Here is a 22,411-nt window from a genome sequence, read left to right as displayed (position 1 = left end):
CGGTCGGGGGTTGCACCATTCGTCGGCATCTGGCCAAGCAACGTGCATGTCCGACTCACAGGGGCGGTGAGAGGGAGTTGCAGAGGCAAAGAGAAGAAGCACGCAGCGCACAAAAGCAAGTCGGAAAGGCAGGTTGTGCAAGACATCCAAGCTTCCATCCCAATTAGGCAGGTGGTAGTCGAGGCTGCTCCCACACTTGGCCCACCGAACATGGATCTCAGGAACCCGTTCTCTCACCAACAGGCCGAGTCTGTGCTGTAAAAACGTACTCATGGCATGTAGGATTGACTTTGTGCCGGGGAGCGGTACGCTGCCGCCCAAGGTCGACCGACTTGTGCCTTGCCCCAACCGCTTCTGCCCAAGCGCATCCGTTGGTTGCACTCCGCAGCTTGGACCTTGGTTCTATTCTCGGCAACGGAACAGCCTCACACTGGTCATTCCCGATAATTGGTTCGCGACGTCTTTTGAAAATTCATGCCAATTATCCAATTTTCGCGATGATGTCGCGACTGATGATGTTTGGTCAAGCATGCCAATGCTCAAATACGCTTAAACCTTGTTGGAAACTCTACTTCCCGCCACTCGCCGACCTCGCCCAAAAATCATGAATCACTCCATGATGTCAATGCAGCTGCGCCTCTATTCAGTTCTTGTCGAGAAATCCCTCTGCCTTGAGCTCCTCCGTCTTGCCTGGTCGCGCCTTGATGATTTCGAGCAATCTCCACGGGCAGTCCAACTTGTCGAGGACAATTTCAACAAGCTGAAGATGCTTGGGATCCGCGAGTTCGGGGTCAGCAAGAGCATTCATGAGCTCCTGCTTTGATGCAACACGTCGGTAGCAAGTCGACGGCGACGGATGCTGGAACAATGGGAGCATGTACTGGTACGATGCTGGGTTGATGTCGTTGTAGGCTGCCACGCGTGTCAGTCATGATCCACCGACAATAAGCATACTTTGCTCCCGCGCTTGTCGCTGTTGCTTGCCAGAGAAAAGCTTGCAGGTCGATCAACCTTATTCCTATACGAAGACGACTTACTTTGATGTGCCCCGTGGATGACGCGCTCGATCGTGTATCCAGAATTGTTCAAGACAAAAATAATTGGGCGCGTTCCATTCTTGATCATCGTCCCAACCTCTTGCATTGTGAGGTTCATACTGCCATCTCCTGTGAGGAGGATGGTTCTTCCGCGCGCCGCTTTCGGGTCCATCTCGCCTTGCGCCTTCTTCTCTGTGGCCATTTCTTGTTGGGCAAGTTCTGCGCCAAGGGTGGCTGGCGTCGCCCATCCGATGGAACCATAATACGTCTGGGTTTGGAATCTGAATGGTCAGCATCCGCCATTAGGAATTGGTTGAAAAACATACCGAACATTGGGAACTGGGCATTTTGAATCTGCAATGCCAAACAATGAGGTTCCAGTCTCTCCTAGCACGACATCCCCTGACCGCACAAAGCCCATAATCTTGTCCCACATCCATTGTTGGGTGATTTGATTCTCGGGGAATTTCTTGACTTGGTGTGCAGGATGATCAGGTGTCTCTTCGAGGGTTGGCAGCTTCGGCATCACCGCCTGTGATTTCCATCCTGCGGGAACGGATTCGGCCAATTTTGCGAGGAGAGGCTTGATGAAGGTGCCGTCGTACTTTTTGCCCTTGACATTGACATCAAAGACATTGATCCTGGCTGTCCTGCTCTCGTCAAATCCGCGGGAGAAGAAGCCCGAGTTGGTGTCTCCTGGAAGATCTCCGAGCACGAGAACAAAGTCGGCCTTGGAGATTGCTTCGAATACGCCCGGAAAAGCCCACTTTCCGTTCAGGATACCGACAAAGTTTGGATCGGTGTCATCGATGACGCCCTTGGCCATGTTTGATGCGTAAATTGGCACCTTCAATTTATTCACAAAAGCACGAGTTTCCTGGACTGCGTTGTGGCGTTGCGTCAAAATGTCGACAAAGATGGCGGGGTTCTTGGCCGCAGAGAGGGCCTCAATTACGGCAGAAACGGCTTCATCCTGGGCTTTGGCGTCTACTGGAGGAGAAATGTCAAGCGGCTTCTTGAGCAGATCTGCGGGGACATGCTCGGCGGAGAGATCAAGCGGAAGGAAAATGTAGACGGGTCGAGATTTGAGGAAGCAGGTCCGGATGACGCGCTGCACATGTGATTAGTCCTGCACACCAAGAGCATTTGTCAACATACGTCAATCTGTGCGGGAGCTTCCTTGACATCCCATAGTTGAGCCTCATCAACGCGGGCAAGCTTGGACATCTTGCTATACACCTAAAAACGAAAAAGTCCGGTAAGTCTCCATCTTGACAAATTGTCGAGGACGTTTACCGAATGGTCAGGCTGCTCACTGTCGATCGAGTGATGAATGAGCATGTGGTTATCTTGCATGGCCCGGTTTGTCTGTCCAACAACATGGATGACCTTTACTTGCTCCGAGTGAGCTCCCGCAATTCCATTGAGGGCGCTGAGTTCGCCTAGCACGAATTAGAATGGAATTGGCATTGGCAGGGGCAATGTCTTACCAACTCCGTGAGTCGTGACCATGACGCCGGGGACGCTCTTGACGCGCGAGTATCCATCCGCCGCGTACGCTCCATTGAGCTCATTGGCGCTGCCAACTGAAAGAGTCAGTTGGCTATCCCAGCTCAAATCTGATCTGAACTCACCAAACCGGAGTCCTTCCACATCATATATGTAATCGAGAAAGTCTAGGTTAAAGTCGCCGGGCACACCAATGATGGTGTTGACGCCGACTTGGTGGATTCTGAATCTTGTCAACCCATGTCCCAGCCGCAAGTCGGCAGGCAGCAAGATGCCCGCACGCGCGTCAGCCTACCTCTCCCACAGATAACGACCCAGAGGAATTGTGGACATGGTGATAGCTCAACAATCGGCGGTAGAGGAGACCAGATGGCAATTGAAGGTAAGGATTGAGGTCGTTGACAAGACGCGCCGGATGGAGACAAGGTTTGGGAGCGGTCGTGGGGGCAGGGACGGACTATTTTAGCGCGAACGATAGGGAGACGCGAATTGAACGCTTAGTGAGGTCGAGAAGAGCTGTGATTCGTCTTATATACTTCCAGCGCGCGTCCCGTGGTAATCACGGACCCAAAAATGTCAAAGGGCGCAGGGTCAAGTAAAGGCCGAACCGTACGCCCTATCCTATTTTGCCCATTCCTCAGGGCTATCTCCTTCTGCGTGCCCCGCGCGAGGAGATGGCGGACTGCAGCCGGCAGAAGCGGGCGATATAATCTCAGCAATGGGCAAAGAAGCGACGGTGGGGGATCGGATGCTCGCCAGATGATACCGGTAGCTACATGGACTTGGCTCCTTTCGGTTATCCACGGCGTTGTTGCGTCATGCAAGGCGATAGGCGGGGGCGGGGTGTTATCGCTTTTCCGGCCAGCGTCCCGGATCCACGGCATTTGCTCTCTGCAACTCCTCACAAGGTTTTTGGACGTGAGCTTCGGAACATTGAAATCGAGCTGACGTGCAGCCTCGGGGTGTCATTAATTCAACTACCTGCCGCACACAGACCGTTATACATGGAAATCGAACAATGGCTAAAAGGACCGTCCGCAGACATCCGACCAACAACCCCCCACCAACGCCTCTGAGAAAAACGCGGTTACAATTTTGCGTCAACACTGGACGAGAATCAGAACAATGTCCGAACACGCTCGGACTTGGGGACTTTACGCGTCGTCGTAGCTTGCGAGCTTAAAGTCATACGCCAATTCGAACTGAGCCTTGGGGTCGCCCTTTCTCGGAACAAAGTCTACGACGAGGTCGTCCTTGACAGCAAAAACAGAGTCGTTGGTAATGTACTTGTCCCGGCGGTCGAAGATTTGGGTGACGATTGGCTTGTAGCCGGGAGCGGAGACCTTGACAATGTCAGTACCGCAAAAGCACAAAAATGGTGAAGAGCCTACAATGAAGTGGATGTGCGCCGGCCTGAAAGGATGTCTGTCCAGCAGCTGCAGAAGCTTGCCAGCCGGACCATCGTAGGGAATAGGATAGCTGGTAGGGCGCAGGCAGTAAAAGTTGTACTTTCCATCCGGCCCCGTGGTGAATCGCCCACGCAGGTTGAAGTCCGGCTGGTCAGGATCTTGCTGCTCGTAGAGGCCGTTGGGGGCAGTGTGCCAAACGTCCAACACAGCGCCTTCCACAGGCTTTCCAGTCTTGAAGTCCGTCACTTGTCCAAACATCAATGCGTCGTCACCATTCTCAATCCCAAAGACAATCGTGTCACCCATGGCGCGCTTGGGGGCATCGTGTCGGTAAAAGGGTCCAAGAATGGCAGTCGCGGTTGGCTGATCCTTTGCGTCCGTAGCAAGCTTGTAGGTGATTTCATCGACCAGCGACTCGAGTCCAAGAACATCGCACAAGAGCTGTCCCTCATTGCGCTTTTCGTCTGACATCTGACCAGCCTTGTTGATCTGTCAAGCTGTTAGCCAATGGCGTGGAGGATGTGTCAGATTATGTCTTACCATGTCAACACCTGCCATCCATTCGTCCACAGTAATCTCATTCTCTCGCGCCCAGTCATGGATATGTTGGATGGCGCTTCCCATGACCTGTCTAATCCGCGGCGTCGCCTTGGGCCCAGTCGCGTCAATGACCCTTTGAGTGAAAGTAGGATCAAACTTCTTGCCCGAAGGCTTTGCGGCATTGCCGTTGACAGAAGCTCCGTTGGTCGCCATTTGAAATCAGAAGAGGGTATCGAGCGGAAAAGTACGGAAGTGCTGAGGGTAAGCGGGGCAAGATTGAGGAAAGGAATTGATGTTGGCGTCTGAGGGGAATTTGTAGATTTCTAGACAAATACCTGTCAAAGGAATCTCACGAGATATATGCAGGAGAATCCTCTAGGATCCGCTGTTTTTTGAGTGTAGTCCCCACAGACAGCCAGCGGTAGATCCACAGGGCCACGCGGGGCGTAGAACCGCGGGGCTGTCGTGGCGTCGGGTAACCGATGGCATTCGGGTAGTGCACTTAGGCTACCGAATCAGTAAACAGTGAGTTCAAGCTTAAACGGGGAGAGAGCGGCAAGAGCACGTCTTTGCTATGTAGCATGTGAGAAGAGTAATCTTGGCCGCTGGACACGAATGCGAGAGCGAAACGAGGACATCATGGTCTTGATATCAGCATGGCGGCGTAGGATTCGGGAACTCTCCGTCTTGGAAAAGAGCAAAACCAACGCATCGGGATTCGGAAGCGGTCTTGCTCAGGGGTCAGAGTGAATGCTGCATCGATCCGTGTCCGACAAATCCACAGGCGATCACAGGGGAAGCGTTGTTGACAAATGCACATGGTTTTATTCCATCAAGTGGTCAAAGTCAAACGGAAGAGTTCCGTCGAGTGTGGGGACGCGAGCTCCAAGCGCGAACGAATGGTCGCGAGGCTTATGTCATCACCCGCGCCAAGGCCTGACCTCAGCGTTATCCGTGCCGCAACAGCTCCCGTCGAGCTCCTGCGCATCAAGCTCCCGGTACGCTTCTTTACAACTCTCGACCCTGCATCATGGCTTCTGGCTACGGTTTGAACGGCGGTATGTCATCCTCTGTCCCGCTGCCGTGCCCAGTGCGCGGCTTTCCCCAGAGTTAGCCGTCAATCCCTCGGCGGCCCGATCCCGACCCATCACCGTCTTGACACGCATTGAACACCACACTGACTTTCATCTCGCGAGCTTCCAGGCCCGTCCCGCTGCTTTCCATTCTGGCAAGAAGTCCTCGCCTGCTACGTGCTCAGCGCCTCGCCCGAGAACCCCGAAGGCAAGGCCAAATGCCAGCTTCCGCTTGAAGACTACTACGAGTGCCTTCACCACAAGAAGGAGGTATGCAGTCCGGGCATTGGTTTCTTGGACACTGTTGCATCATGATCTGTCTTCATCATTTCATTCTGGGCCGTCTCACTTTCAAGACAGACCCCGAGATGCTAATGTGGCGTGACTACGAATAGTACATTGCCAAAGCCAAGCTCCAAGCCGTCATGCGCCAGAAGGAGGCAACCACTCCTCGTCCTGAAAGTGCTCCCAAGCCTCAAGAAGTCCGCACTCTGGGAATGATCGACGCACCAATGGAAGAGAAGGGCCTCAAGCAGTTTTGGATCTTCAAGCCCAAGCCGCCGACTGTATTCTAAGCCAATCGAGATGGAACACTTTGGGACAATGCATTCAAGGCGCGGACCGACGGATAGATGGTTCTTCGCTTGTATGGTAAAGCCCACAAACACAACGGGCTTGCAAATGGACCGGTCGTGCGGACAACAGTCGATGTTTGCAACACGCGACCACTCTCAAGCGTCATTTCTCCACTTTTCTCCCATATCCATCCACGTCCATAATCAAACCTTCTGCGTCTAGAGCAAATGGCCCCCACCTCCCGACCCTGTCACCATACATATCGCTGAGAACCTCAAGGACACCGACTTGGTTTGCTTTCTTTCCAGCATGTGTCGCCCCAGCAGCGGCGTTTAGAGCAACGGCATCACCGTGTGACCACGGCTGCTTGGTGAGCAGCAGGTGCAAGTCGACGAATCCAGCCAGAATTGGCGAAAGTGCGGGGACAAGATGCGAGGACGAAGAGAATATGGAAGACGCATATGTCGGGGCCCGGCTTTGAGGCTGAGTGCATTGAGCGGCAGGGGACGCCATCTGCCGGGGTGCGTTCCAAGTGACGATGCCATTGATGAGAATACTGCGGAGGGAATGAGAGACCGTGATTTGTTTGAGCGATCGCAGGAATGACGACAAAAGTGCAGACGCTGGACGAGTGTTAGTCGCGAGGTATCAAATGTCCATTGAAACTCACTCTGAACGATATTGGTCTTCATCATTGGGCCAACGAGCTGGGAGATGCAGTCCACAACAATCATGCCGTCTCCTTGGATCTCGCTGGTCGTCTCTTGAGCTTCTTCCGTCGACGCCTCTGCCCCAGACTGAGTCTGTTCTCTCACAGCGTCAACTGACATGACATCCTCGTCCTCTTCCCCATCCACTTCCTCGTCTGTGTCGTCGACGTGGGTGATCTCGCTCCTTGTCCTTTTGAGGCCTCTTTTGTGTTCGAACTCTTTAGCTCGCACCGGTACCTTCTTGATCTGCTCCCTCGATGCTTCTCCCCCGTCTTCACTCCGCATCCGCGCTTCCAGGCCCTCCCTCACCTCCGTCAGAGCATCAACCAGGCCCACAAAGTCAAAGACACGCGTATATCTGACGCGATCCAGGACCTTTACTGCTGCTTCCTCTTCGCCCTCCTGCGCTGCGACTTCAAAGGGAACTGGCTGCTGTGGCACTGCCGTATCAGACACCAATGACTGCTGATGTAAAAGCATCGCTTTTGCACGTTGACGGCGTAGATGCGACAAAATTGTGGCATACAGCCGACCAACGTCAAAGGTGCCCGCCGTGTCTATTAGTGTGGCGTGTGCTGTGGGCGAGGAGAGAAGATGCGAGGATAGTAGGGCAAAGGCGAGCTGGAGCAGATGTCAGAAGAAAGCCCTCGAGGAAATGGAAGGGAAGAGATTGGTAAAAATAAGATGCATGGAAAGAGGGGCATAATGTAGGATCGTGTGAAGGAGATTGAGACTGGTGCAAGACGTGGGGAAAACCAGAGACATCAGCTTCGCTGCTGTGCTCTTTCTTGTAAAACACATCCTTCCTCTCTCAAAAGCCGCAAATCTCTGAAAGATGAAGACAACCAACGACGACCAAAGAGACGACCCAACAGAAATCCATAGGGCTGCTACACAGAATGCGAAATGAATCCAACCGCAAACTTACCGCTGTGCGTCCACTGCTCTTGTCCCCAGTCACACAGACTAAGCCGGCCTTCCCAATGCCTATGCCTCCCCTCAGTGCTTCATCGATTGCTGCGCATAATGTTCCAGTCTGCGCTGTCCGCGTAGTTTTATGCCTGACAGCGGAAAAGAGTTGAGATGCTAGTAGAGGCTGAATGGGTGCGTGATGCTGTTGTTCTTTGCTGGGCATTTCTGTAGCAATGGGAGAGCCAGGGACACAAAATGAAGACGAGATCTGCGAGTGATTGTATCGTTTGTCGTCGAGGTGTTGATGGCGTAGGTTCTGCATTCATGAGTCGTGGTCGAGGTAAAAGCAACCCGGCGGCGCTCCGGCAATATCATTGGTTGACTGGCGGCTTAGTCAGAATCCGGACAACGATGGTGACCAAGGTGCGAACGCCAATGTGGACGGAAAGATCTTGTCATCCGGTATGGCCTGTGACTTGAAGTCATTTGGGCCTCGAAGCGGAGATCCAGAATGGTGAATGCAAAAGAGAGCCAGAAGTACCCAAGCTCTAAACCTCCGAGGTTCCTTTCAGCTTGGTCTTTTTGGCCTTGCGCTCCTTCGCCTTTTCGATAATATTCTTTTCTGCCCTCAACTCCACTTCACGCTGATCGTTGAGAGCTTTGAGCTCGCGTTCGATTTTTTGATTCTCCTCAATGGCCTCCTTGCGTGCTTGGGCAACGCGGCGCATTTCCTCCATGGCCGCGTCGATTTCGATTTGCTTGGCTCGTTCGAGATCCTCCTTCGTTTTGATGCCATATTTCTTGATAAACTCGGCGGCAAATGCCTTTTCGTCTTCGGATAAATCCGCTGGGCCACCCTCATAAGCTCCCATAGGATGCGTCAATTTGACGCCCGGCAGGTGGCTCTGATATTTCCTGCGTGGGTCGTTCAGTGGCAGAGGCAGCTCATTGGGAGGGATATCCACGTTTCGTCCAAGCATATAATGCGGTAGTGGCTCCTTGGCCTGCTCGCCATCGGCTGGTGGTGGGTTCAGAATGACGTCCATTATGCCATCCTCAAAGATGCGCGAGTAGGGAATCTCTGCAGGTTTGGTACTTCCAGCCATGTCCGAGGGAGCATCGTCCATCGGCTCGTCCTCGTGGGCGGATCGCACCGGCGAGCCAGGCGTGATGGGCTCAGCGGGCATGTTGGCTAGCAATTGGATGACAGAGGTTCCGACGCAGTGATACCGGAAAGTGTCGATGTTTAGTCGTTCAGTAAGCGCAAAGCAACTTGATACGAGCTTTAGGACAAGCTTAGATTTCCGGAAGCCTTGGAATACACCAACAGTGCAGAGAACTTGGAGGCAGATGAGTATCGGAAGATGAAGTGTGAGAAGAACCACCAGAACCTAAGAGGATCAGTCCCATCAGCGCACAGACCATCCATGTCAAGCGCCGCCCACCTGCGCGTCCCCAGCGTCGACAATACACCTCTCACGCCCAACTTCCGGAAAGTCCTTGAAAAACACACCTTTCAAATCGCCGGCTCGATCACTTTAAAATGGTAACAATGTTGCCCCATCTCGCCTTGTTCTGGAAACTTACTAGGCGATAGGCCGACAAATTGCGCACCCAGCAGCAGCTCGAGGCCCTCCAGAACCGCTACGTGGGAACTGGCCACGCCGATACCACCGCACACGAATTCAAGGTCAATGGCATGCGTGACTACTACTCTTCCATGGCTGGCCACCCTGCGCTGCTCTCCTACACCGCGCTCGGCATGGGCGAGTCCCGCGAAAAGGTCCGCCTCCAGATGATCCACAAAATGATACAACCGGCGGGCAAAGCACCGCCAGTCCAAGATTGAATCCGATTGAGGCCACGGTCGACAAACATTATACCTGCTGGGCGTTTGGAGGAAAGCTGCCCCATGCCTACTCTAGCGCACTGCCACAGCGCCTTAGTCCTTCACGCCCGCGACGACGCTTACGACGGCCCAATATACTGGCTGGGACATTGGAGCTTCGTGTATCTGGTTGCAAGACCGCAAGACTGGACCGAAATCCAACCGTCGTGGAGCGTGTCGTGGCTGGACGCTTGAACGGAAGCGGCACCGCCTGCTGGCGCATCTTGGATGATTACTTGAAGCGGATGGGAGGGAAGTACGGCGTCTGGTTTCGTTACTTTGGCGCAAGGATATCACAGCCTGAAATGAAATGGATATCAGCAATCAGACATTCAAGCCAACGCTTGTCTATGCTAATGGTGACATTCACTGAAGGCCTTATGATCTACGCCACACCATGTTCGCGTCTAGGTTGCAAGTAACAGAACCACCCTGAACCAATCCAAAAACTCCGGTGATGACGACCTAGTCGCTCTCACTTCCGCTGCCAGCCGCGCCATCCTCCTCGTCCTCCTGTACAATGTCCGCGCCGGCCATCATGGTGAACTCGGCCTGCTGCAGCATCTTCCTCAGCTCTGTATTGCGCGGGTCGACCAGGTCAAAGGGACGCAGCTTGGCCTTGTTCCGTATTCTGGGATCACAACCAGCATCCACTAGAATGTCGACAATTGGGTGGCCTGCTTCCCACTCGTTGGGGCTGAGCGAGTTCACGTAACGGACGGCTTTGTGGAGAGGGGTGTCTTTTTCGAGACGGTCGAATTCGTCGATTTCAAGGCCTTCTTGATCGAGGAGGACATCGAGCACTTCGTCTGCAACCCGGAGCGTCAGCAAGTCTGGACAGTCCAAGTTGACCACGCCAAGCTGAGGTAGGCAGCAGCTGGCGATGGGGTCAGCGTACAGCTTCCGTTGCTTGCCGCCATGTGCAGCAATCCATTCCCGATACCATCTCGTGCCTCGTTCAGGACCTTTGCGACATGTTCTGTTGCCTTTTCGCCGCCTGCTGCAGCGAGGTCGGCCAGCACTTCTTCAAGCAGGGATGTGTTGTTGCGGCGGCAAGCCTCCATGAGTAGCTCCCGCGGAGAGGCACCGTCATCGGTCATGATGTTCCTCAGGCTGCAAGGGGTGCAGTGATGTAAAAGTTAAGGTATCGCGTCGAGCGAAAGTCGGAAGTTCGCGGGGTTCAGGAGGGGCAGAGCAGATGCTGGCGGAGAGAAGATCGGGCTGCACAGGTTAGGCTGCGGCGGCGAGGCGAAGGATGGACTGGACTGGAAATGGAGAGGTTGAGAGGCTGGCAAAGAGGAGAGCGGGCGCAATTTCACGTATCCAGCACAGCCAGGAGCAGTGAGTGTATCAAGACCAAAGTGTTCCTGAGGCTCAGAAACGTGGGCCGGCTCAATCAGGCCAATCGACACCGTCAACCGTGCCTGCAGGCCTTGGCGCTGTGCTCCCCGGATCGACAGTCGAACATTTTTGGACTTTCGTCACCACCACCTCACTACCCTGCATTTGAGCCTCACAACCTTCTGGGATCTGGGCAGTCTGCGCCAACATGTTGCTCTGTAAGTTTTACACCAATCAGCTTGACCTCCGCGCCCTCCAGCGTCTCCAGGCACCTTCACATCCATCTATCACGGGCTAGAAAACTGACTTTGAGTGACTAGTCTGCCCGGCATGCTCCAACTCGCTCACCGTCTCCAAAGTACCAGACAACATTCCAGACAATAGTGCGGATGCCGTCTACCGCGGAAAAAATCGCTTCGAGTGTCGCACCTGCCCGTACCAATTCGTTCTCGACAAGCGCTATTTTGAGCGGAAGCAGATGAAGCGCAAGGAGGTTGAAGATGTGCTTGGAGGCAAAGACGCATGGAAGAATGTCGACCAAACCGATGGTACGTATACTCCGAGGTGGAAGGCTTGCAAATGGATGCGCAGCTTTTGGGTCACTTGGGCACTCCAGAGCAGCTGGAGGATCAACAGTGCCAGTGCCCATGCTGCTGCAAATGGCAGATCTTGGACATGAAGATGTGCTCCGAACTTTCAAGTGCCGCTGGCTGACTTGTTCCTCCAGTCCAATGCCCGCACTGCAGCCATAACAGGGCTTTCTACTACCAAATCCAGATTCGTAGTGCCGATGAACCTATGACGAGCTTCTACAAGGTTTGTGCCGTCTCTCCATCATTACATTCGTCTCGACTAACACATACTACAGTGCGTCAGTTGTTCGAAGCAGTGGCGCGAATAAGCTGCTGTAAAGGCGACCGAGCATGGATTTGCTTCTAGACATTGCATTGGCGCGGCAGGGGACGGTCTTTTTTGCGACATCATAGCAGTTGGGTATACCCGCATACAGGCGTTGAGGTTATTCACGGCCCCAAAGAACGGTTTCTTTGCATAGCGGCGCAAGTGGGACTGGTCCAATCAGGCAAGTCATTGAAAGTCTCGACTTCCTCGAAATGAAATTTCCTACTACAACAGCCTCTGGCTGTTTGAAACATGTGCCTTTCTGGGCACGATCTCCTATTTGTGTCGACGATTATTTGGTCGTTATTACGGCCCCCTTGGTCCTAGCGCAGAGCACGACCACAAGCCTACCTGCATCCTCCTTAAACACCCGAAACATCTATTGCATATCACCGGCAGTACTATTGCTAATCTTCGAGGTCAATCCACAGCATTGAGGTTGTGGCTGCTTTCCTGAAACTCCCTGAGATCCCCGCGCCGACTAGTCGTGCCGCTCGTAGCCAACACCAAGCTGGAGGGGAAGAAGAGACCAAGAACAACAAGAGATAGCAAAATTTGCAGAGAAGGGAAGAGAGAAAGTGGTCATTGATTCACTGGCATGGTGATGTCAAAACTGTGCAACCAAGGGACAAGGAAAATCAGGCAATCAGCGGGGAAGAGCAGCAGGGCCTCAACACCACAAACCGTCCGACCTTCGACCTTTGCCCAGATTGAAGACACTCAACAAGCCGCACTATTTTTCCGCTGATTCAATCAGGTTGCAAGTGCTTTTGGGACTTTGTCAGACAATTCTCTCGATCATGGCACAACCGCCAATGCCAGCACCTTCGCCTTCGACCGCATCAGAGACCCGGCCTCGTCCAAAACTTCACTTGCAACCGCCGTCGAGCACAACAAAACGAGAACTACACCTGCGCCCAACATCTTATCCACGAACTTCCCCGCCTTTATCACCGCCTCTCATCACCATGACGCCAACCAGCTTCACCCCATCAATGCCGTCCAGGAATAGCACCTCTGGACGGCCGCCACGGTCACGGTCACCGCGACCACGCTCACATCCTCTACCTCCTCCCATCCCTCTATCTCCACGGCCACAAGCACAACGCCATTCCAGGATGGAAGACACTCCGCCAGAAACGCCGACTCGAAAACCACCGCCTCGCCAGCCGAGCCCGCGCCCTCGCTCATACCCTCTCCCCCCACCGCTGCCACTCTCTCCGCTGTCGCCACGCTCACCGCAGCGGCCATCAAATTTGCTCGCCGGCAGTGTCGGTGTCACTGGCGCAAAATTCCGAGCCGACAACAAAATCAGGACGCCTCCACGCTCAGTCCCAGCCTCGTACGCCCAAGGTTTTCCGTCGCCATCATCCTCATCGCCACCGGTAGACAACAACCCCTCACTGTGGCCCAGTTTGGCCACTCCAACGCGCCAAATCACCAGTCGAAAACATGTGTCGTTCCCCTGCCCGCCTTCTCCGCCACCGCTGTACACGACAGACGCCTCAACACGATGGATCCCCGACATGTCACTCTCACCCACCGCCATTGCGTCCGCCTTCTCCGCAAGCGCGTTCCTAGTCGCGTGGACAGTGCTCGTGCTCGACGACTCGCCATCCTTTGCCCTCACCCGCGGACTTGAGGAAATGGAAAACGGGCTCGGCGCCACGGCCGTGATGGGATTGAGCGAGGCGCTTGGGGCGATTGGAAAGGTTGTCGAGGGGGGCTGGCTGGCAAGCTTGTGGTGGAATTTGGGCCAGAAGAGGAGTCCGAGTGGCAAGAGGCGGAAGGCACAGAGCAAAGGCAAACGAGGAGCCAAAAGAGAGAGACCGCAAGTTGACGTGAAGGGGAAAATGTTGTGCGAGGAGGAGAGAGAGGGCGCTGGTAGAGGCGGGCTTGGGTCCCTGATTGAAGAAAAGACGCAGCGGCCTGAACAGCAGACGCTCAAGCTCAGCGGCAAAGGCGAGAGGAGGGCGCGGAGTAGTCAGAGACGAGCAGAGGACTTGGCCGTCGGATCACAGGGCAAGAGCTGAGCATCGACATGGACGGAGGCAACATGAGCCATCTCCACCAACGGATTGCTTTGAGAGAGAGAGAGAGAGTGTGTGTGTGTGAATAGCAGGACTAAGAACCCCATGCGGCGCTGCGCCCATTGGGCATCTCAATCTCAACAAGCCAACTCATTCTCTGAAGCGAAGACCCGTGTCACAAACATGTTGCTCAAGCAGCTCCGCCGAAATGGAAAGACAGACCACCTGCGGCGTTTTGTTTGAACCAAACGAAAGTCGAAGAGTAGGTACCTCCCTTCCATGGGCGCTGATGATAGCACTCAACCTAAGAAACAAAGCCTGCTGCGTCCAATTGACCGTACGCAACATCGCTCTCCACTTTCCTTCACAGGTGTCGGTCCAGACAAACCCGATGAGAACAGACGCCATCCAGCACTCAACTCCCCCCCTACCTTAGACGACAGGAACGCGATCTATCCATACAATAATCCCACTGCAGCCCGCTCGATCAAAACCACCCAACGGATACATCACCAGACATACAGACTCACATTCTTAAATCCGGCGAGCGACAACGAGAGCTCGCTCGCTCACTCCCGCACCACGATCCTGCACCCCCTTGTCTGTCCCTACTCCTTCGCTCCCTCCCTCCCTCGCCCCCCCAGCCAGCTACAAACATGCCCTCTATATATAAACGACCCGACGCGTGCAACCGCAACCGCAACGTGCCACCCCGCTCGTATTCGATTGGCCTGCCCACCTGCCCGCACATCATTCTATATCTACCCGTACCCGGTGGCCGGGCACTATACGAGCGCACGAGCGCACGTGCGTGCGTATATGCGCGTGGTGGCTGCTGCGGCCGGGATGTAGAGTGCGTGCATACATATATTTACGAGGATAGTGGCAGACTCGCCGACTGGCGGCACACGTGCGGAGAGGGAAGAAAGGGAGGGAGGGAGATGTCGTGGGTAGGTAGGAGAGTCACCACAACAAGTCTCTTTTGCTGTCGCGAGTGTCTTGTCTTGTCTTGTCAATGATTGGTGGCAGTGGCAGTGGCGCTGCGATTAGATCGATCTAGCCATGTACAGTATCTAGGATGCATATGCGAGACGGGCGGCACAAGCACCGTAAATCCAAATATGGCGCTCGCGGCGATTCAGATGAGACATTGGATGTGGCTAACGAGCTGATAGCAGCAGTGGGTGAGCGAGGGGAGGGGCACGGTGGATGGATGCGTTGCGGAAATGGTGGCTGGCCAGAGATGAGGGGGAGAGATGGCGATGGAGGGGGTAATGGAAGGGGGGAAGAAGAAGAGGACAAATACATGCGCACGCGCTGTTTGGAGGTGAAGTAGGTAGGAGGAGTTGGAGAGGTACATATACCCGGCGAGTGCCCCCGCACTATGGCGGATGAATGATGTATCGTGAGATGGAGGCATTCAACATTCGCTGCTGGGCGAGAGGTAGGTAGACAGGTAAATATACGAGTCCTGCAACTTGAAGGAGGGCAAGCAGTCAAGCAATCAAGCGGGCGGCTAGGCAGTTGGTCGATTGGGGTGGTTGAGTTGTCGATTGGCATGGAGAAAGAGATAGGCGTGGGTTCTTGCCCGCTTGTCGACCTTTGGACATTGACTACCTCTAGACAAGGACACCTCGATGTCTACATTATTGCTTCGAAGTGATTGTGTCCCTGTACATGTACTTACACACCGCCTTCCTCACAAGAGCATCTGCACGACACCACAAGACGATCACCACCAACGCGCCATCAGAAAAACGGCTTCAACAACCGGGCGCAACAACTTGCGCAACCACATGCAGATCAGCAATAGAGGCGTTTCAGCTTCCAACGATCATCCATAGGCGACGGCGGAGGACCGACAGATGACCAGAAAGGTACAGTAGATGAAGATTGACACTCGTGATGAGCATAAGCGATGACGAGCGGCGGACGACGCGAGCGAGCTGCCTGATGAGCCTCTCGGTACCGCGCAGGCGGCTATCCGTCTCGCTGACTGATGACTGACGACATGGCGTACGCAGGGCAAGACGGAGGAACAATAAATCGTGGTTGCTTTTTGCGCGCATCATCAATATGTATGTAGGAAGCATGCAAGAAATACGCGATGGGATGGCGGCATGGCGCCGGTAGGGCTGGCTGTGCCTCACCCACTCGCTCGCGTCGTTTGGTCCTCCTGCAGGGCAAACGCAGGCATCACGAAGCGTTTTCATCCTTCCGGATCACTAACAATACAGCGTCACGTCACCGGCCGGTAGTTCGGCCAGCCGGCAGGTAGCCCGACAGGACGGTTTGGCGGTGGCACCTCCGTCCGGGCGATGATGAGATGATGGACGAGCATCATCGACGTGTTGTCTGCCAAAAATGGTGATGAGTATGGAGTTCAGCACTGCTGCTACTGCGACAATGTCCCAAGTTTGGAAAGAATAGACTCGATTGAGGCTGCTTATTTTAGCAAGGTTTTCTTCAAAGGGCCTGAGCTGAGCTGAGAAGGTTGTTGAGCCTGGTGACGTGACGAATTTTTTGTTTGATTCTCATGCTGTCTGACTTTTGTGTTTGCGCTGGGACAGACGGCGGCAGCATCATTGGCATTTGACTCTGGTCGGCGCGTGACCATGTGATTCGGTTCGCGGTTGAGCCGTAATTGATGACGGCGGGAAACATGATGCCGTGAGAGCCGTCGTCTGGAGATGGTGGTTGTGATTCAGAGTACTCGGGCTTGGCCCGTGTCTTGTTAAATTATCATCGCCCATCATCCACAAGTCGGGAAGGGGGAAGGGGGGAAAGGGAGGGGGCGGCGGTTTATTGGAGCGTGTGTGACCTCCGTGCTCATCGGACCGCGGCCCTGAAGCAGACACGGGCGAATTCAGGGACCGCCTCGGACGCTCGGGGCAGCAAAGCTTGGTCTCTACTTTGTGCTTGCCTTGACGCCCTCCTCGATCAGCCTGCCGACGAGCTCGGGCGAGATGATTTCCTTGCGGAACTGGTCTTGCTGGAGGAGCTCGAGGGCGCGTAGAGTTGGGCCTGGGTGACTTGGATGCCGTCAGCAAAGAAGGATCATGGAATTGTCAGCAACGAAGAAGTAGATGTCGCGGAGCTTTGACGCATCCGGGCGTCGGGTGTGCCGGCAGGGTGGGTTGTAGGGACTGACGACTGACGTACGTGAGAAACCTGGCGTACTGGGGCTGGCGGAAGTAGCCAAGGTAGTCGAGGTAGGCGAGGAAATCAGGATTGTCGAGGTATTTTTGCACGGCAAGATGGTTTAGATACCAAGGATTGGCGAGGGATTGGACAAACTGCGGGCACTTTAGATGGATGTGTTGTTGTCGTTGGGACGTGGTCAGCGCACCTCCAGCTCGAGCTCGAAACGCGTGAAGCCACCGTAGAGCGGCTCCGCTGCAGGGGCAGAGTCAGCCATGTGCGGCGGTCTGGACTGTGGCTAGATGGCGGCGGGCTACAGAGTGTTTTGGTGTGGAAGAAGTGGTTGCTGGGTGACGACAGGGATGAGGACGACCTGGACGACTTGGTGGTGGTGGTGGTGGAAAATCGGAAGGGAAGGGGCGAGTGACAGATGACAGAGCGATCGCTAACGGTTGGCTGCCCTCGGCCACATCTCATCACTCCCTGTTCCTGAGGGTTCATGTCGACTTCCCCGCAGCGGCGCACATGCTCAGACGGCGTGCCAATGACAAGAATACGGCTCGGGACCCTGACATGGCAATTGCTGAGGATTATATAGAGCTGAGAGCAGAGCAGCGAGAGGGTAATATATCGACATAGTTTACCGTGTATGCTCGGAGCGTCATTGGCTGTTTAGTGGTCCTCCAATTCCACCAAATACGGTTGGCTCCCCAAAGCAGTAGGTAATTGTATGTGGCAGAAAGCCAGTCTTCTTGGCGCTGGCTGGTCTCGTCGCTGCGAATTGTCGGTTCGGTACCCCCAGAAAGAGGTAAAAACCAAAGCCCCGCCGGTTCCTGGCGCCTTTTGCATACATAGCGTAGCTGCTGCTTCTTCGTCGTCGTCCCTCGTTTGGAAACCCTTCTTCAGTCGTTTCTTCTCCCGGTCCTCTCGTCTCCCTCACCTCTACTCCACTCCATCCACACCATATCAGACCTACCTTTACCTCCCGCGCCACGACTCGGCCGCTGCACCTTAGCATTCTTGCACGCGCGTCGTTCTAGCAACAAATATCATACCTCCTCTCCTCTTCCACCTCGTCGCCGTCGTCGTGGCCTAGCCGATCCCAATCCAATCGCACGGCGCACGTCGGGCGGCAATCATGTCTGTTGTCCCAGGAGGTGAGCTGCCGCCCACACCATGTGTTTCATCCCGTCCCCTTGCGCAACATCCTTGTCCTGATTACGATTGCCACTCTACTAGAACACCGGACGCCCTCTCCCGCCTTGACTCTCAACCTCTCCTCCAACAACCCTTTTCGCAACCACGCTTCGCCCCAGCCATCGCCAGCTCTGTCCACGCCTCGCACAACCGCTCCGCGCCCTCAGTCGCGCAACCCCTTTCTGTCTCTGGCCGAGCAGGACCACGTCCTCCAACGGCCCAAGTCCTCCTACGCCCACTCTCATTTCTCCCCTCCGCTCGAACCTCAGCGCTCGTCCGCCTTCATCAGAATGCCCACCGCTCAGGAGGAAAAGCAAGCCGCCTACCTTGAGCGCGCCGAACAACTCTTCGTACGTCCACCTCTCTCTCCCCTTTCCCATAAATCCTCCCACCTCGCGCCGTGTAACCCTCGCGCGAGCTCGCTCCGCTGAGAACACCTCGCATCTTCGCACCGAGCGCTGGCGAGCAAACACTCTTGGCTCACATCATGGTACCGCCATGCATCGCTCCACAGCGCCAGTCGCTCCGTTTGCTAATTACCCGACCATAGAATGAGTTGAAGCTCAAGGAGGATGCCGAAAAGGCTGCTGCCGCTGCCGGTAAGTTAGGACGTCGCCTGACCATCCAATACATTTTCATTAACGCCTGATAGGTCGTCCCAGCATCCACCGGTCTGGCACCACCCCCTCCAGTCGTGCCCCGCGCGGCCCCGCCGACAAGGACGGACGCAAGCCCAGTTCCTCTAGACCCCCTCCTGGCGGCCGCCGCCCCCCTCCTCCCCGCGAGGAGCTCGACATTTTTGCAAGCCCCGAGCGCAGCGCCCCGCCCAGACGTCCTCGTCGCAACTCCGAGTCGTCTGTCATGGAAAGGCGCGATGTTGACGACGAGCGACGGAGGAGGGAGAGGAGGGCTCGGGAGAGACGCGAACGCGATGGTGAGCGCACCGAGCGCAGCGACCGCAAAGAGCGCAGCAAAGACCCCAGAGTCAGGAAGCCCAAAGGTCTCGACATTATCGATAAGCTTGATGTTTCAGGCATTTACGGCCCAAGCAGTAAGTGTCGCATCCTCCCTCACGTAATTGGTGCTAGCCTTTGACCGGCCACAACTCTAGTGTTCCACCACGACGGGCCGTTTGACGCCTGCAACCCCCATCGCAATCGCGGAAGGGATCGCAATGCCCCGATGCAGGCCTTCCCCGAAGGCTCTGCCAACAACGTCATGGGTGGTGCTGGCCCAGTCAACAGCAAGATGAACCTTGACCAATTCCATGGCCGCGGTGCTGAGGGATTTTCCGACTTTTCCGCTGCTAGGACGGCGGCGACGGCGACGGAACCAGAGGCTGCTGCCAACCCGGCCAAGCCAGCCCCCGGCGCCGGTGGTTGGTACAACCCCAAGGCCAACATTGAGTTCATCCATGGCGACGAGTCCAACGGTCTTGGCACCAGCACTTTCTTGGAAGGCGCCCCGGCTAGCAAGAAGGACCTCGAAAGACGGCAGTCTGAGAATGAGCAGATGATGGCAAACGGTGGCTTGAAGCGCTCAAAGTCGTTGGCGCAACGCATCCGGGGCATCTCGCAGCCCCGCCGTGACTACATGGCCGCACGCAACATGCCCTCCCCCAACGGCGAGGAGTTCCGCCGGCCTCCGCCACCACCGCCTGTCGGCAACGGCCAGGTGACCCCCGACGGACGAACCCACAGTGCCAATGGTAGCAGGAACGAGCGGAACCCCTTTTTTGACGACTATGACGACGCATACGAGAAGAAGGGCAACACGATCAAGATTGCCGAGCAACCCAAGCCAACTGGCCGCGCTCGCGCCCCTAGCTCGCCTGGACAGCGCGCCTACGACCTGCCAGCCACTAACGGTAGCAACAGCCCCGACGGAGAGCAAAAGACTGGTGGCGGCTTCCTGACCCGCATGAAGTCGCTCAAGGGCGGACCTAGGCGACCTAGGCCGGCAGACCGCAGACCTTCGTAAGCAGATAAGCATTGTGGTTTGACCAGCACTCGAGCTTGCGATTCGACATGTATGCTGCAGCAAATTTCTTTCAGAACGCGACACTATTCCACTGCACACTGCTATTGCGAGCACCTCCTGTCAATTAGAGGCTCTCTCCAAAATTTCTCCCACGCGACACATCCCAAAAGCAGTCTATTTTCGAAGTTGCTGGTCGTGCATCAAGAACAAGAATGGAATTTTCGACTAACTTCCAACTGATCTCCAAGACTACGAGTCTTTCGACGTCACGTCCTCTTCCCTCAACCTGCGGGCGGGGGCGGGGGCGGACACGGCAAAAGCATTTCTGCGCCTATTCCCCAACCCTCGAGACCTGCTACATCTACCGGTTTCGCCGCAGGAAAACCCATTCCCGCGTCTCCGCCCAGACTCCATGTGGCCCTCTGACTTGGCCACGGCTTTGACCGCAGGGTCGGTCGTCCAGACAAATTTAGCTCCGGCCACGCTTCTTTCTGAGCCTCTCTTTCGTCATCGTTGACGTCGGAGTCGCCATGCATGCGCACGTGGTCTGGCCAAATGGTTTCCTTTTACCTCGTTATTCGACCGGCTGGCTCTTTCACTTTTTCCCTGGCAAGCGATGATGGAATGGATGGAATGGACGGACGGGACGCCCTGGGACCGATGAGCGGGTGAGTGCAAGGCTTGGCCGATGGGCTTGGTCACTCCATGCGTGCAAGGTGTTGTGCATCAGACATTCCAAAGCCGTGCCGCTGCCAATAATACATGCGCGGTTTGCCGTGGCTGTGTTGTCGGTGGCCTGGATTTGCTGTCCAACGGCGCGCGAGCAAGCACTTGGGAGAATGTGGCAACACCCTGCACGACACACGGGCGGCTCACTGGGTCTTTGGACGTCTGTCGAGCTGCCCCCCTTTCTTGGCGTCTCGCTCCCAATTCGTTCCTTTCTACTTTTTCGTCGTTCGTACTCAATGACTTGTTCTCCTCCCAGCACCTAGTCCGGCGTCTTTTTCATCTACGGCGCCACACACCTTGCTTGGCTTTTTTCTCCCTTGTGCTTTTGCTTCTTCTCCATTCCTCCCCATTTCGTCAGAGGGAAACATGAACAGGGGGTTTTGCTCTCTGCAGTGCTGTTACTTTTTTTTTTTTTTTTTCCTTATTCTCCTTTGACATTGGCTTCACTACGAGGCGGCTGCCAAAAGTGCTCAATCGGCGCTCTACATGCAGACAGGGCACGTCTCATTTTGTGCGCATCATACAATTCTGTTGGGCAGACTGGCAGGCGTGCAGGAAGACTGGCAGGCAGGCAGGGCAAACGGGCGAGCAAACCAATGCCTGACTTTGCGGATTGAATTGATTTTGAAAACGAAATATGCCTCGACATGAAAGGTTCTGTTGCGAGCAAGTGTTCTCCGTATCTTCCTCGCGTAATGTCTCAGACAACGGTCCTACGTCCATCTCTCACTTCGAGTCTTGTCTACAACACTTCTCATCCTCGCAGCAACTTGCTTTCCCTACAAGCCTCCCTCCCACTGGTTGACCCGCATCACCAGTCCCATCCATCCACCCGCCTACTACCTGCCCACTCCATCCCCTTGCCTGCCCTGCCATGCCCTGCCACTACCTACCCGCCCATCCGTCACCCTGCCACCCTCCGCTCTCGTCACTACTCAACTGCCCAGCCAGCAGCCATCCACCCAGCCCTTTGCCCCGTCCGTGTGGCCGGGCGACCGACCCACCAACCGACCGACCGACCGACCGTCCCGTCCCGCGCGTCAAGCAAGCAAGAGACTGACAAGCAGGCAGCGGCACGAAATACGCACTTTGATGCGGCTGTCTGTCAAACCACCGCGTGCGCGTGCCGCCCCGCCGTCCCCGTCTCCGCCCCGCCTCGCCGCTTTCCGCGGCACTGCGGCATTGCGGCATGGCTTGCCGCCTCGGTCGATTGAATTACTTGAACAGAGTTGTGGAGGGCGTGCGTTTGCCGGCGGCGGCGGCGGCGGCGGCGGCTTAAAAAAATCTTGCGAGGGGACTGACTGACTGACTGACAGACAGACAGACAGACTGGTGGGACTGGATGGAGACATCATGGATGACGGGGGCAGGTCTGAATGACGGGTGATGGGTTGGTTGGGGTCTGACGGCGGGGCTGTTGAGTTGAGCGTTGGGGAGAT

General features: G+C 55.4%; 12 protein-coding genes across 12 annotated transcripts; 6 read left to right on the top strand and 6 right to left on the bottom strand.

The window, feature by feature from the left end:
• Positions 1 to 643: 643 nt before the first annotated feature.
• Positions 644 to 2,879, bottom strand: BKA78DRAFT_244251 (thiamine diphosphate-binding protein; the record flags this gene model as incomplete). The annotated part of the gene is made up of 8 exons (XM_066884013.1): positions 644 to 912; positions 1,038 to 1,318; positions 1,364 to 2,148; positions 2,196 to 2,276; positions 2,334 to 2,479; positions 2,528 to 2,623; positions 2,672 to 2,769; positions 2,842 to 2,879. 8 exons carry the CDS (start codon positions 2,877 to 2,879, stop codon positions 644 to 646), a joined length of 1,794 nt encoding a protein of 597 aa, XP_066748930.1.
• An 821-nt stretch (positions 2,880 to 3,700) lies between these two features.
• On the bottom strand, positions 3,701 to 4,708 carry BKA78DRAFT_290975 (catechol 1,2-dioxygenase 1; the record flags this gene model as incomplete). Its single annotated transcript, XM_066885828.1, has 2 exons — positions 3,701 to 4,444; positions 4,496 to 4,708. 2 exons carry the CDS (start codon positions 4,706 to 4,708, stop codon positions 3,701 to 3,703), a joined length of 957 nt encoding a protein of 318 aa, XP_066748929.1.
• An 817-nt stretch (positions 4,709 to 5,525) lies between these two features.
• On the top strand, positions 5,526 to 6,143 carry BKA78DRAFT_290974 (uncharacterized protein; the record flags this gene model as incomplete). The annotated part of the gene is made up of 3 exons (XM_066885827.1): positions 5,526 to 5,553; positions 5,699 to 5,838; positions 5,964 to 6,143. The coding sequence occupies 3 exons, from the start codon at positions 5,526 to 5,528 to the stop codon at positions 6,141 to 6,143; spliced, it is 348 nt and encodes a 115-aa protein (XP_066748928.1).
• BKA78DRAFT_5239 (uncharacterized protein) lies at positions 6,130 to 8,201 on the bottom strand. The gene is made up of 3 exons (XM_066893315.1): positions 7,783 to 8,201; positions 6,815 to 7,475; positions 6,130 to 6,767 (listed from the first exon to the last, which is right to left on the bottom strand). The coding sequence occupies exons 1-3, from the start codon at positions 8,086 to 8,088 to the stop codon at positions 6,307 to 6,309; spliced, it is 1,428 nt and encodes a 475-aa protein (XP_066748927.1). The 5' UTR covers positions 8,089 to 8,201; the 3' UTR covers positions 6,130 to 6,306.
• Positions 8,202 to 8,314: 113 nt separating this feature from the next.
• Positions 8,315 to 8,953, bottom strand: BKA78DRAFT_348380 (uncharacterized protein; the record flags this gene model as incomplete). The annotated part of the gene is made up of 1 exon (XM_066890624.1): positions 8,315 to 8,953. The coding sequence occupies one exon, from the start codon at positions 8,951 to 8,953 to the stop codon at positions 8,315 to 8,317; it is 639 nt and encodes a 212-aa protein (XP_066748926.1).
• A 240-nt stretch (positions 8,954 to 9,193) lies between these two features.
• BKA78DRAFT_348379 (splicing factor 3B subunit 10-domain-containing protein) lies at positions 9,194 to 9,615 on the top strand (the record flags this gene model as incomplete). Its single annotated transcript, XM_066890623.1, has 2 exons — positions 9,194 to 9,262; positions 9,364 to 9,615. 2 exons carry the CDS (start codon positions 9,194 to 9,196, stop codon positions 9,613 to 9,615), a joined length of 321 nt encoding a protein of 106 aa, XP_066748925.1.
• A 504-nt stretch (positions 9,616 to 10,119) lies between these two features.
• On the bottom strand, positions 10,120 to 10,754 carry BKA78DRAFT_290972 (ankyrin repeat protein-like protein; the record flags this gene model as incomplete). Its single annotated transcript, XM_066885826.1, has 2 exons — positions 10,120 to 10,463; positions 10,553 to 10,754. The coding sequence occupies 2 exons, from the start codon at positions 10,752 to 10,754 to the stop codon at positions 10,120 to 10,122; spliced, it is 546 nt and encodes a 181-aa protein (XP_066748924.1).
• A 449-nt stretch (positions 10,755 to 11,203) lies between these two features.
• On the top strand, positions 11,204 to 11,896 carry BKA78DRAFT_348377 (uncharacterized protein; the record flags this gene model as incomplete). Its single annotated transcript, XM_066890622.1, has 4 exons — positions 11,204 to 11,213; positions 11,316 to 11,543; positions 11,723 to 11,811; positions 11,864 to 11,896. The coding sequence occupies 4 exons, from the start codon at positions 11,204 to 11,206 to the stop codon at positions 11,894 to 11,896; spliced, it is 360 nt and encodes a 119-aa protein (XP_066748923.1).
• A 967-nt stretch (positions 11,897 to 12,863) lies between these two features.
• On the top strand, positions 12,864 to 13,928 carry BKA78DRAFT_290970 (uncharacterized protein; the record flags this gene model as incomplete). The annotated part of the gene is made up of 1 exon (XM_066885825.1): positions 12,864 to 13,928. The coding sequence occupies one exon, from the start codon at positions 12,864 to 12,866 to the stop codon at positions 13,926 to 13,928; it is 1,065 nt and encodes a 354-aa protein (XP_066748922.1).
• Positions 13,929 to 16,833: 2,905 nt separating this feature from the next.
• On the bottom strand, positions 16,834 to 17,343 carry BKA78DRAFT_348375 (mediator complex, subunit Med31; the record flags this gene model as incomplete). The annotated part of the gene is made up of 3 exons (XM_066890621.1): positions 16,834 to 16,957; positions 17,088 to 17,221; positions 17,275 to 17,343. The coding sequence occupies 3 exons, from the start codon at positions 17,341 to 17,343 to the stop codon at positions 16,834 to 16,836; spliced, it is 327 nt and encodes a 108-aa protein (XP_066748921.1).
• A 531-nt stretch (positions 17,344 to 17,874) lies between these two features.
• BKA78DRAFT_5163 (Pal1 cell morphology protein-domain-containing protein) lies at positions 17,875 to 20,349 on the top strand. Its single transcript, XM_066893306.1, has 5 exons — positions 17,875 to 18,223; positions 18,306 to 18,613; positions 18,814 to 18,862; positions 18,916 to 19,314; positions 19,375 to 20,349. The coding sequence occupies exons 1-5, from the start codon at positions 18,205 to 18,207 to the stop codon at positions 20,241 to 20,243; spliced, it is 1,644 nt and encodes a 547-aa protein (XP_066748920.1). The 5' UTR covers positions 17,875 to 18,204; the 3' UTR covers positions 20,244 to 20,349.
• A 1,318-nt stretch (positions 20,350 to 21,667) lies between these two features.
• BKA78DRAFT_290967 (uncharacterized protein) lies at positions 21,668 to 22,186 on the top strand (the record flags this gene model as incomplete). Its single annotated transcript, XM_066885824.1, has 1 exon — positions 21,668 to 22,186. The coding sequence occupies one exon, from the start codon at positions 21,668 to 21,670 to the stop codon at positions 22,184 to 22,186; it is 519 nt and encodes a 172-aa protein (XP_066748919.1).
• Between the last annotated feature and the right edge of the window lie 225 nt (positions 22,187 to 22,411).

The sequence above is a fragment of the Phyllosticta capitalensis genome (assembly GCF_038381095.1).
Source record: "Phyllosticta capitalensis strain CBS 128856 chromosome Unknown BKA78scaffold_1, whole genome shotgun sequence".
NCBI lineage: Eukaryota > Fungi > Ascomycota > Dothideomycetes > Botryosphaeriales > Phyllostictaceae > Phyllosticta > Phyllosticta capitalensis.
This window is presented reverse-complemented; position numbering and strand designations above follow the sequence as displayed.